Genomic DNA, 13,407 nt, shown 5'->3' with positions numbered 1-13,407 from the left:
AGTGTGTGTTGTGCTGGGAGCCGATTGTTTTATGGTGTTAGTGGACTGCATGTCGTAGCTGTGGTGTTGTCACTGTAGTCGGAGACAGGATCGCGAGCGCACACAGAGCTACATCCTGACCCGGTGTCCATTTATAGCAGATATGCAAGCAACAGAGAAAACAGGCATGTGCTTCATTTCTAAGTGAGGTTACAGCACGTTGACAAAAAGCAAGTCAACATTTGATCTATTAAAGGGGCTTTATGGAGTTTTCAGCAGCCACTAGCGCTGCGGTTCTAAGATTGTAACCTGCTTGAACTCATGAACTCAGCAGCTTGCAGGCTGTGGCTTTTCACTCAGACATGTTCTGGCTCTGTTACTTCAACGTTCCCGTCTCAGAGGCAGATCAACATCGGCTCCGTACCTTTCATACAGCGCAGCGAGTCGCATATCAGCACAATACTTGTCACAGGTTACAGTTTTTCTGGTGTCCTTTCAATAATTTATATTTTTTCACACACATGAAGCTAGTGATAAGATACAAGAGATTATATTGTATTCACCACCTGTACGTGTGATGAACATCTTCACATTATGTTTGTTTATTGTTTTTTATTGTTTTTTGCTGAACAGTTGATTCCAGTAACATCACCATCCTGATGGTTGTTCTTGCTGTCGTCCTCATTGCTGTTATTGGATTTACTGTTTACAAAAAGAAGAAAGGTGAGAGACTCATGGGAGCTGAGTTTATGTTCTTATCCAGACTGCAAAGCTGAAGCAACATTAAATAGTAAACAAACATCTGAAGCAACCAACATTGTAAGACTAGTAGCCTATGAGATAAACTTACAGCATAATACACATCTAAAACAAACAGGAAAGGGGATTTATATATCCATTTAATTTACATGAGAGAAAATGAGAATCAGGAAAATGAGAAGATGAGAAAAGATGTTCTACCATTTTCAACTGTGACAAGTGAAATGATTTGTCTTTCTGTTTTTATTTCAGCCAAACAACCTCAAACTCGTAAGTAGTATCTTGTTTTTATTCTGTTTATTCTGATCTGACATGCACTGTAGATTGAAAAGGTGTTTCAGTGTGAGCTGAGGTAGTTCAGTGCAGGAAAAGAGGACTAACAGTGTGTTTCTGACCTCACAGCTCCTGTCAACAGCTCTGAGCTCTCTGAGAGACTGAATCCAGAAACAACACAACACCCTGCACCATAGACTGAATAAAAGCCGTGCGCAAAGTCCCGTCATGTGGTACGGAAACACTAACAAACAGTAAATGCTGTGACTGTGTTAACGCTGCTTTCTAAATTGCTCAGAACACTGAATTTTCCTAATTTCTGATATTTAAATTTCCAAGTGACATATAATTATTTTAATGTACACTTGGACATGTCAGTAGTGTTTTTATGCCGCGTTCGAGACCAGTTGGAACTGGGATATTTGCCAGTTGAAACTTCCGACTTCCCACCTCAAAACGTTCCAGGTGCATGGAGGTGCATGACTCCGAAAGTGAACGAGGTACAGATTTTTTCTCCGAGTTCACAAGTAGGAAACGTCTAGTAGCGTTCCAGGATAGTTTTTCTAGTTGGAGGTCGAAAATTTCCCAGTTCCGAGTTGCCTGGAACGCAGCACAAGTCTCACTTCCGACTTCCGATCTCAAAGCGTTCCAGTTGCATGATGGTGCATCACGGTGAAAGTGCACAAAAAATATGATGACAGTGACAAACTGATGTGTCTTTATCAAGTGTGCAAACAACTGAACCCTCAGTAGTGCACTTAGTGTTAATTAAAATGAGCCGTTATAATGAAAACAAGTGACCTAAATATATGTTACTCATTAACTGTGTAACCGACTAGCTTCACCAGTTAGTAATCCTCAAAAGTCAGTAAATGTTGTCGCCTATATTTACTAATGTTTTCATGTTTTTTTTTGTTATTTTTCTGACTAACTTTTCTGCAGAGGTGACAACTTTCAGATATTGTTAACTGTAACCAGCTACCTACTAACATTGGCAAAATATATCTACAGGGAAAAAGACACATGTAGTAAAACATACACACATCCAGCACTCAGGGTCCCGAATTCATGCTGAGTGACAGTGTGCAGCTTACCAACAGCACCGGCCAGACTACGGGAGGTCACTCTGGTGAGAACCACTAAGTTTGTACATTAAATCAAGAGATGTCATTTGGTTCCATTTTTGTAGGCCAACTTTTATATTCAAGCTGAGGATTTTTTTGTGTGACTATATAATACACTGAACTTTGTGTTTTTGTGTAGCCTAAATATATTTAAGATTGAATTACAACATAGTTTACATTAAATGATGCCTAAATGAGCAATAATAACTGGCTTTACAGACATATAGATACAAAACTTTTATATGAAGAAATAAAACAGGCTATATAAGACACTAACTCTTTTGTGAAAGTCTGATCTATTTGCACTGCCACGTCATTTCTGTTGTACTGATGTTTTGTTTTTCAATAAAAAGGGCTTTATTTAAAGTTACACAATTTCACCATTGGTGTCTGTAGTTTCATTGACATGGTTATTCACTTTTAATTCACTATTATCACACAGACTAAATGAATTTGGCTCCAAACTGTGAAAATATATAGAAAGCACAAAATCAGCAGTGCAGATATATGACATACTGCAGGTGAGGGTGAGAAGGCAATCCCTAAACGTATTGTAAGAGCCAATTTAAAAAAGTGCGTCAATTACTGTGACAGCATTTCAAACGTCCAATCCAAAACTTCCAGCAAAAGTACTGGTTGGAAAAGTACTGTCTCAAACATCAGTAAATCTGCAAGGCTTCAAGCAGACGCAGAAAAAGCTGCACTCTTAGCACGTGCAGCTGCACTTCAAGAAAAACATACTTTGGAGGAGCAAGCGGAGCAACTAAGAAGGAAAAAAGAACAACTTGAAATTGAAACTTCAGCAAAACTAGCAGTGTTGAACATCTCATGTCACAGCGGTACACATTCGGATGGAATGGATTCCTATAATAAAAGAGGAATAACACTGAATCCTCATCTGAACAAAACAACCAGGGCTTGACATGAACTTTTTTTTCCAGAGTTACTAGCCACACAGCATTTTCACTAGCCCAATTTTTGTTTTTGGGAAATTACGTTTTATACGATTTAAAGTTGACAATGGTGTGCTAAAATGTAATAATATTATCATTAGCTCTGATAAGGTTGAGTGTAAAGCTCCTTTTTTGAAAACATGTAGTCTAGTAAGATAAACACGTAAGAGTAGCTTCTTATTATATACAATAAAAATGCTGCATGGGTGTAAAAGTTTAATTAAAAGATAAAAACTAAACTGAAAAAAGAAATTCACCAGAATTGCATCTGCCTTTCCTCAGAGCTCTGACTGGATTTATGTTTATCATCACGAAGCTGTGGTCACTCTGAGCAACTAGTGATACGAAACAAGTTTACAGGTCTTTTCTCCAGATTATTCCCATACAGACCATCTTCTGCTTTCCTTTTATTAAAACATAGTTCTATATTTTAATAATCAACTCTGGAAATGTAGTTGTGACAGGACGATTTCTGCTAGTAGTAACACGACGTCCCTTAATCATGAATATATCTGTAATCTTACAGCATTTAAGGGCACTTTCCTCCTGCCTTTTCTGTATCTCAGCACTGCCTTTTCTCTTTCTCTCGTTCTGCTGTGCATTTCTTCTCCACACTGGTCGGCCACGCACACTTTATGCACTGACTGACCGCTGTGTTGATGTGTGTGTGATGACAGAGATCATAGCATCAGGTTAAAAGCAGACGGGAGGCTGACGGTCCACAGGTCTGAGGGGCTGTGGCTGCCCTGTGACAGATTCAACTTTTATATTCACTTTGATGTGACGGCCCCTCTGCAGGGTTCATACTGCTGTTGGTGTGCTTTCTGTCTCCAGACCTGATTGGCATGGGACACACCTGGGCCCAGTGTGCCCCTTGTATATAAGCCAGAGCAGCAGTCAGTCTTGGTTTGGACATCCTTCATCTCACAGCTTCCGTTGTTTGTTTGGTTTCTTGTCTTTGTTTTTACAGCACAACATCCATGCAGCACATTTTCACTCATCCTCTCCCTACACCACTGACTTTACAGATTCTTCCCACTCATTGGTTTCGCTTATTTTCTTATTAATAAATCACTTTGTTGTTTAGTTTACACGCGTGTCTCCCATTTTTGTCCAGTCCATGAGCCGGGCTGTGACAAATGGGGGCTCGTCCGGTGCGATCTGTTTCTTTTGGCTTTTGTAGTGTTTCCTGTAACTTGGAGTAGTGCAATTTGTCCACTTTTTTCTCTCTTCTCAGGCCCTTAGCAGGTGGACTTAAGGTAAGAAGGAAAGCTGTGCCTTGGTAGGTGGACTTTATGATTAGTGATTGAAATGTGTAATTAGGTGAACTTGTGATGAAATTCCATACGAAAACTGTAAAGTATAAAACTTTCTGTTGCTGGCCTCTGTCTGGCGCACGCAATGATGATGCAGTGAATAGTGACGATTCTCTCTGACCAGTCAGCAGTCTGTCGTGTTTTCACGTTACATTTTAGTATCACTCAGCTCGCTTGGAACCTCGACGGAGGTGATACGAAAAAAAAGTACCTGGAAGCAGGTACAGGTGCAACATTTCTACAATAGAAAATCAAACAAAGGCGAGTCGAGCCAAAGGGCCTCGGCTTTTGGGCTTTTTCACTTTGCAAACCTGTTACATGCAGAAAAAAGATATATAACTGAATAAAGGAGAGGGGAAAAGCCAAAAAGCATAATACCAACTCTTTAATCAAGGTCCAACAAGGCACTGTTTTTTGAACGTGCAACATGGTAGGAAGAATGAAAGCGCGGTTATTGTATTCCCTTATATTTATACCTATGAATGTACTTGTGTATTGTCAACTTGTCAACATTGGACATTGAATCTAGTGCATGCATCGTAAATAATCATCCAGTCTGCAACCATATAGCGGAATTTCTTGAGATCTCTATAGACTGTCGCAAGTGTTTTCACAGCTAGGGTGGCCTGTGTAGGCCTATATGTAGGGGTGCCTTTCTGTGTGTTTAGTTCTGATATTTTAATTAATTAAATTTTCTAATTATTTTTTTTTTTTTACACACGAATATCTGACATGGTCTTTGTGTTTTTCACAATTTAATTGTTCGGTCAACATTGCTCTCAAAAGCAATGTGTTTTTGATTATACCAATTTAAATGCACTCTATTCATGTGTAAGGCACGCCCCTCACCTGTCAGGTGTTATCAGTCTTTTTGTGTGTTCAGTTCCTATAATGTACAGTTTTTTAACCACTTAATTGTAGTGTATAGTGTATAATTGAATATATAGAGGAGTGTAATTGAATATTTGATAAGGCCACTTAATTGTGTAGTCAACATTGCTCTCAGAAGAAATATGTTATCTGTTTCACCACACAGCTAAAGAGGCGTTAATTGCACTGTTTATAAAAATGACTGTATCTTACAAACTAATTTATGTACATAGTTCAAATCAATTGTGTGTTGTTATAAAGTGTTTTATGGAAGTTTTTTACACTTACAAGTCTGAGATTGGCATTTGTTATATATATGTATTTTGAAAAATGTATGTATTGGGGTTGTAAGGATTGTATTGATGTATGGCATATGAAAATGCTCCAAAGATTGACTGTACAGCATGAAAAAATACTTAGATGCTCTGGCGGAATTGTTCTATGGCAGGTCATAAAGGGTTAACAGTGCAGGATGAGGGGACTCACCCAGTTTGTTAGAGCTTACAGCTCCTGACTACGGCCTTGAACACAATGAACTGAATCCAGAGACTTGATTGACCAACACACTCCTTCATATGACATGTGACACATTATATAGCTACAGTAGCTTTACAGAACTAAGTGACTGAAACATGGCTTCTTACAACAAACGTAAATTACCTATATTTGGGACAGGCCTTTAAATCCTTCTGCACAAAGCTGAAATAGGCAACTATCAAACTGTTTATTTCAACCAGTATGAATATTACTTGTATAAAAATTATTATATCAAATGTCAAATCATTTATTTGATCTAGCTCCTACAGACAGCTTGTGGGCATTTTTATTTTGTAGGCAGCGAGGTAAGGAAAACATGAATACCCAACAACAGGTGCAGCATGCAGAAAACGTGTGGCAGAAGTGAGCAGACCGAGAGCGATGGACTTCACATGGAAGTATTCACAGGACAGGATTCATTTCTATTATGTGTCGATACTGGCAAAATTTTCAACTTTTATATTTGTATTGACAATATAAATGCTTAGAACTAGTTCCAGATGGCTCCAGAGGTTTTATACATCCAAAGAACTTCTATTAAAACCAGACCAGGCACCGTGTAAGTTTTATGGTAGATCTGATTATTAACACTATGTGCTTGATGTGTAAATGTTAAATGTATTTGTTTTCTTTCACATATTCACATTTATTTTATTGTTTATTTATGAAATAATGTGTTTCCTATTCATGTTTCTAACCATGTTTAATGTTTTTGTAACGGTACCAGAGAATGAGGAACCAAGCGCAGCAACATAGAGGAGATGAGGCAGAGTCTCTTCAAAGCCTTTACTTAGGTTAGTACCTGCCAGGAACCCAAAACACTCTTTAAATAGAAGGCGAGCCAAGACAAAAATCCTGTGGCAGGAACACTGAAGCATAGCCATTAGAGGAGGGAAGGGTCAGAGATACTCCCACAGGCTGATGAACTGATTGAATAGAGCTGATTGCAGAGCCACGAAGGCCCAGCTCACATCTAGGATGGCAGGTAGGGACCTCTGGTGGATCAGGAAGATAGCACAGCAGTTAGTACCAGCAAGCATGGGAAAACAATCTACCAGTGTGACAGTTTTATAATATTTTATTGTTTAAAAATACCTGCAAACTGATTAGTGTTCATAATCACCTCCTGTGATAGATTATTGAAACCATGTTTTATTCTTTGGTAAAACAGGACAAGGGACATGATTTATGAAAAGTTCAGTGATGGCGGTTGGACTACTGAGCGGGCCATGGCACTGACATGCAGTTGCTTAAAGTCATCATACCAGAGTGTCTGCTCTTTGCTTGGATGAGTGAAGGCAGCTTAAAATTACATTAGGTCAGGGCTTAGTGATAGGTCAAAACATGATATTTAACATGAAAGGGCCCAGTGTCAGAAAGCTGGGTCTCTGTCAGAGGTCATGGCTCTTACAGCAGGACAATGACCCAAAGCATATTGGAGTCCCTGATTCACGTGATTTGGACAATATTGAAAAAATATTAATATAAAATAGACAGTACTCATCAAATATGAAGAGGTTTGTCTCACTTGTGCAGTGTAGTAATACAATTGGACATTTGTTTAGACAGGATGGCACAGTGGTTCAGTGTTTAGCACTGTTGTGGGCTGTGGGTTCAAACCCTTGTTTCCCCGGCCTTTCTGTGTGCATGTTCTCCCTGTGTCCGCGTGGGTTCTCTCTCCAGCTTCCTCCCACCAGCCAAAGACATGCAGGCTAGGTTAATTGGTGTCTCTAAATCTGTCCTTAGGTGTGAATGTGAGTGAGTGGTGGTTTGTCTATGTGTGTCCCTGCGATGGCGACCTGTCCAAGGTGTACCCTGCCTTTTGCCCAATGTAAGCTGGGATAGGCTCCAGCCCCCCGCGACCCTGTAGCAGGATAAGCGGTTGACGATGGATGTTTGGTTTGGACAAGTGGGTCACATGAAAAGGTAGCTATTGAAAAACAATGCTAATTTTTCCAGTAAAAATTTAAAGATGGTTATAGATAATTTATAGATGGTCCCTAAGCAAACCCACTACTCGCACTGGAGCATCCCTTTTAAACATGTAGGTGTGGGACACAGGGCCTGTCTCAACTGTTGGGCTTCTGTAAATAGCATCATAGAGTACGGTCTAGACCTGCTCTTTTATGAAAAGCGCTGTGAGATAACGGTTGTTGTGATTGGGCGCTATATAAATAAAATTGAACTGAATTGAATCATTTCCCAAATTTCCACCTCCTCGACTCCTCGCGGTGCGTGTTACTCCCTCCCACCCCAGATGCGAGCGAGGAGTTGAGGAGGCAGAAATTTGGGATATGAGAAAGGCTCACAGAAAAGTCTGAGTAATGAGGAAGTTCATTGAACTTACGTTGCTGAGCGACCGAATCTCCGTTTTTTGCGCCTCTACTGTTGTTAAAGCTTTTGTGCATTTTAGGCAAAGCTTTAATGTTGTCTGAAACACTTTTTTAGATTTGAAAAATATATATATTTTATTTGTGAAAATGAAAAAAGTGCAATTTCACTGCTTTTTTCTCCACATGCAGACCACATTAGTCCAGGTCCAGATCCAAAACCACTAGATCTCAAATCTGGACTAGATTGTCCCACAGAGGCTAAAGTTTCAATCAAACATAGTTTCAAAAATGTTGTGCGGCAATTAAACAAGTTACTGCTGTGTGTGTGCAAGTCAGTTCAAATTTCAGGATTACCAGTGGTATATACACGATTATAAATGTTGTGTAATTGCTTTCAAACAACTAGGCTAGAATATATTCCCTTTGTGTTTGGTCTGTTCAGGGAAGTGTCAACTATTTAAACTAAATTATGTTACAAATCCTGTCTTACAGTGAAATAGTCAATTGACCTCACAGAATCTTCTCCCAAAGTCCCAAATATCCTACAGTTTGTCTGTTGAATTTACAACTAAAAAATAAATTTACTTCAGTTAGGGAGGTGATTTTTATTTGTCCATGTTTGTACCGTAAAATGTGCCACTGATAGAAGAACTCATTAGGAAGTAGAAGCCAAGACAACTAACTTAGCCTACTGAGTGAGGAATTACTTTGGTGAAAGGTCCAAGTTCATATATATTTGTTATGTAAAAGGTATATTTAGTATTTATAATAATAACAGCATTATTATTATAATTATTATTATTATTATTATTATTATTACCACCATGGCATTTTGTTCATATATAATATCACTAAGAAAATCACAAAAAAACGTGTATGTATCTTTCGGGACCTTCTCTTGCCCGGTGTTAGTATGCGACAAGTTGGAGAGCAAGAGCCACCTCCCAAGTGGGCTAATCGCCCTTATACTGTCCACACTGGGTGAAACCATGCGTGAAACGGAGTAAGGACGAAACACTGGATCATGTGTCTGTCTGTCTAATATTCAACTTAAAACTAACTTCACCGCTTTTTAATACCAGCACAGCTGAACCAGCTCAGTCTTATAGCAACGAATCTTTATCAAAATAAGATGAAAAGTTTGTTTTTGTTGCTTCTCTTCTGTCACGTTTCACCAGCAGGTAAGATCACAGTCATGGACACGCTCGTAGTTCAGTTTCGCTTTTAGCTTGATGCCTGATGGTGTGATTTAACAGAATCATACTGAATACATCTTTTTGTAAAGTAACCTTGTTTGTCCTACAGTGAAACACTCCCTGAAGTATTTCGTAGCTGCATTTTCTGGAGTCTCAGACTTCCCAGAGTTCATGGGAGCTGCAGTGTTTGATGGTATTCTGCTGGCTTACTGCGACAGCAACACCAGGAAAGTAGAAGCAAAACAGGACTGGGTGGAAAACATTTTACAAAATGATCCTCAGCAGTTACAGTATTACACTCATGAGTGTTTTGAGTATCTGCCAAATGTCTTCAAACCGAGGATATTTTTTTTTAAGCAGCACTTCAACCAAAGTGGAGGTAAAGAATTTATGTTTGTTATATTTTACATTTTATTGTTAAAATGTTTTGCTTTTTGGTTTGATGTTTGTCAAACAGTTGTAGCATCTGTTGTGTAGGCTACCTAACTTAATACTGAATTAGCTGGTACATTCTGAATTTAATCACCACATGGAGCTTCTGCCTTTACTTGCTTTATTGTCTGAACACCCTTATTACAACAGCGTCTTCCGCTATCTCCCCCGTTACTTCCTCTTTTTTTTTTACTAGACACATGACATCTCTAAACTACTACATGACATCCCTCCTTTTCTTGGAAATAAACGCTGTATTGTATCATACACAAGTGGTTATTAACTTTTTGTTTTCCTTTCTATAACACCGATTATCTTTGGCTTAACAACTGCCTTACCACTTGTCTCGTCAACCGTATTGGAGATTCGACCACAACTTTATGTGGTGGTGCTTTGAATGGTGTGGTGAACTTGTCCACTTTGTCTTGCTGTATAAGTACAGTGTCTCCCACGTCCACCTTTGAGTACTGAGCTCCCCTGCGTTCATCAGCATATAATCTTGCTTTTCCTTCTGTGGAAAAGTCTGTCACGCACCTCCAGTGCTGTTGTGCTATGTCCACATATATCTGGCAACTTTCCCCTCAATTTTCGATTAAAGAACAGCTCAGCAGGGCTTTTACCTGTGGTGGCATGTTCGATGCCTCTGTACACAATCATATACTTTCTTAGTTCACATTTCCAGTCCAGTCCTCCTGCTTGGGCGAACTTTATTCTTTTCATCAGCGATTGGCGCTTGAGTCCATTTCGGTGTCGTCTTCTTCGTCTCCATATGTTTGAGTCCATTATTTTCACAGTATTCTCTGAACAAGTCAGATCTGAACTGCGGTCCGTTGTCTGATTTGCAGGTGACTGGTAGTCCATGTCTGCTGAAGATTGACTCCAGACTGTCAATGACATTTTCTGTTGTTGTAGAACATCATACTCATAATAGCTTTGTAATAATCTACCACTACCAGTATGTAGTGATTGGTCGGCAGTGGTCCTAGCAAATCTATGGCGAGATCCTGCCAGGGACTATCAGGTAGTGGTGTGGTTCTCGGTGGTTCTGGTGAGTCAGATCTGGCTACAATTTGACAGCCATGACACGCCTTACAAAATTTCTCAGCTGCTTTATCCATGCCTGGCCACCAAACCTTGGTTCTGAGGTGTTGTTTGGTTCCCAGTATTCCTAAGTGTCCTTCATGAGCTAGTACAAGTGCTCGTGCTTGTAGATTTTGTGGCAGCACTATGCGATTTCCTCGGAGGACTATGTATCCCACTACACACAGTTAATTTGCTATTGGTGCGAATGATTTACAGTTCTCAAAGTGTCCATTTGTGATAGCCTTGCATACCTCCACCAGTATCAGGTCAGTAGCAGAGGCCTCCTCCACCTCTCGGGTAGTTAGTGCTTTGGGTGTAGCACTCATGGCTACAAGCCTCACATATTCTTCCGATTCATGTTTGTGTACCTCCTTTTTTCCTGTATTTACTAGCAGCCGTGACAGCGGGTCCGCTATGTTCTGTTTGCCACCTTGAGTACCCCCAGCTTCATGGCTGTCTTCTGTTCCAGGAGTGGTTCACCATTTCCTTTAATCACAATGAACTCTGCCTGATCAGTCCTGTCACCAATTTTGATTTCACACTTGAATGCCCCCTTAACTGGCAGTGACTGACTGGATGAGTATGGGTACAAATTTCTCTGTTCTTTTGGCACATATGAATAACACTATATCTTTTGTGCCTTCGGCCTGTCCCAACATTTTCTCCCATCACATTACTTGTAGCACCTGAATCTACTAACATTTTCAAGTCTACTCCCCCCACACAAAAGGTAAGTCTCTCTTCTTTTGCAATAAATGCAAACTCTTTTTGGTTTACTTCAACGCTGTTCACATTTTGTTTCTTTGGTCCTTTTGTGCGGCACATTTTTGAGAAGTGGTCTTTTCCATTACACTTGCGCCGTCTGCCTAAGACGTGCTGTGTCAGAAATCCTATAGGCGTATTTAGAGCTGGGACTGTAAGTGATGCTGCAGGTGTCACATGGGTTTAACTCTGTGTATATCATTTTGAGGTGCACAGAATGTAAGAAGACATATCCACATTGTATAGTGCAATTGGCAGCCATCCATCATATTCACAGAGCAATAGCTACCAACTTTTAAAGAGTGACACAGACATTGATAGAAAGACAGATGGAGATCTGTGCATCATGTTAATCACAGTCTCTGTTTCTGTTTCTGTCTCTCAGGTGTCCATGTTTTACAGTGGATGAGTGGCTGTGAGTGGGATGAGGAGACAGGAGAGTTTAATGGTTTTAGTCAGTATGGTTATGATGGAGAGGACTTCATGGCATTTGACCTGAAGACATCGACATGGATCACTTTGAAACCACAAGCTGTCACCATCAAAGAGAAATGGAATGCTGACAAACCTAGAGCAAAAAATAATGAGGTTTACCTCACTCAGCTTTGTCCTGAGTGGCTGAAGAAGTATTTGGACTATGGAAACAGCTCTCTGCAGAGAACAGGTAGAATCACATGACCTGATTTGGTTTCATGGACACAACAATATTCATATCCCTGCTCAGACTGACTTGCCGTTGTATTATCACTCTGATCAATCTGACACTACCTTATTTTGGTGTCAATAATCAATCAATCAACATTTATTTATATAGCACTTTACAGCAACCAATAGGTGTCCAAAGTGCTTTACATCAACCAAGAATAAACAACACAGCATTCAATAAAAGACAAGACAGAACATGTGAAGCATAGAAAACAGTAAGCCAGATAAGGTTGCCTAAAATCATCAGAAGAAGAGGGAGGTTGTTGGACCACTACTGCGTATTAAAAGCCATTCTAAATAAATAAGTTTTGATTTAAAATGAACATCCGTTATAGTGCGAATGTCAGGGGGGAGCTTGTTCCAGACTTTGGGGCCAGCAACAGCGAAGGCCTGATCTGTTTGTACCACTGTTTGTACCTGGACCTCGGGACTTCTAAAGTCCCTAGATCTGAAGACCGCAACAGACGATTTTCTCAAAGCTGATACTGTGAGAGTTAGTGCACAGTTAGTATAAGTAAGTTTATACAGATTAAGTTTTTCACTGTTTCACTGAACAGTGAATTCAATTAAAACATTGAAACTGATTGACTTTGCTGTTTGCTGTGAACCGTAAGAAAACAGGCAGATCCTTCTTCTCTGACTGCAGTGAGTTTCTTTAGTGGTGGTGTCACTACCTTCTCTGTCTCTATACAATGTGGAAGTTGTATAACAAAGGCATTGTTATGTAGTTCTGTCTTATGCTATCGATCATGAGAAGGCTGTACTGGCCTGTACATGAAGAGCATTTACCTGAAAGAAAATGGATCTGCTGTGTCATGAGTTCACTTTAAGGAACCCTGGAGATTTTGATCACTATTGGTGCCAAAGAGTTTTTGTTTTGACATGTAGATGCATGTTTGTTTGGATCTTTTGGTAAGATTTGCATCATAGTCCATATTATTAGTCAACATTATTGTTGTAATGTTCACTTTTTCATTTATTTTGCTCACATCTTCAGTTATTGATTCCCTATTTTATTTTTTAACATGCTTTTACTTTCTTTCCTTTCCTGTTCACCCTTTCTTGTCTCTCTCTCTCTCTCTCTC

The 13,407-nt window shown here is 39.7% G+C and overlaps 2 protein-coding genes across 3 annotated transcripts in view; both read left to right on the top strand.

Moving 5' to 3' along the window:
* The window catches only part of LOC123967012 (major histocompatibility complex class I-related gene protein-like), a 4,446-nt gene extending 3,201 nt beyond the window's left edge, over positions 1-1,245 (top strand). Inside the window, exons 4-5 of the mRNA XM_046043062.1 lie at positions 991-1,008; positions 1,141-1,245. Coding sequence (XP_045899018.1) covers positions 991-1,008; positions 1,141-1,208 — 86 coding nt within the window. The 3' untranslated portion in view covers positions 1,209-1,245. The remainder of the gene's footprint in view (positions 1-990; positions 1,009-1,140) is intronic.
* Positions 1,246-9,087: 7,842 nt separating this feature from the next.
* On the top strand, positions 9,088-13,303 carry LOC123967010 (major histocompatibility complex class I-related gene protein-like). Of its 2 annotated transcripts, XR_006824157.1 has the most exons (4): positions 9,088-9,325; positions 9,450-9,719; positions 12,003-12,809; positions 13,154-13,303. XR_006824157.1 is itself a non-coding variant. In XM_046043061.1 (3 exons), the coding sequence occupies exons 1-3, from the start codon at positions 9,277-9,279 to the stop codon at positions 12,293-12,295; spliced, it is 612 nt and encodes a 203-aa protein (XP_045899017.1). In that variant the 5' UTR covers positions 9,088-9,276; the 3' UTR covers positions 12,296-13,080. The 2 variants fall into 2 exon arrangements, 1 of the variants encoding a protein (XP_045899017.1); XM_046043061.1 differs by lacking the exon at positions 13,154-13,303 and having other exon boundaries at positions 12,003-13,080.
* The last annotated feature ends 104 nt before the right edge of the window (positions 13,304-13,407 follow it).

The sequence above is a fragment of the Micropterus dolomieu genome, unplaced genomic scaffold, assembly GCF_021292245.1.
Source record: "Micropterus dolomieu isolate WLL.071019.BEF.003 ecotype Adirondacks unplaced genomic scaffold, ASM2129224v1 contig_14784, whole genome shotgun sequence".
Lineage (NCBI taxonomy): Eukaryota > Metazoa > Chordata > Actinopteri > Centrarchiformes > Centrarchidae > Micropterus > Micropterus dolomieu.
Note: the sequence above shows the minus strand (reverse complement) of the source record. Positions and strands in the feature narration are given on the sequence as shown.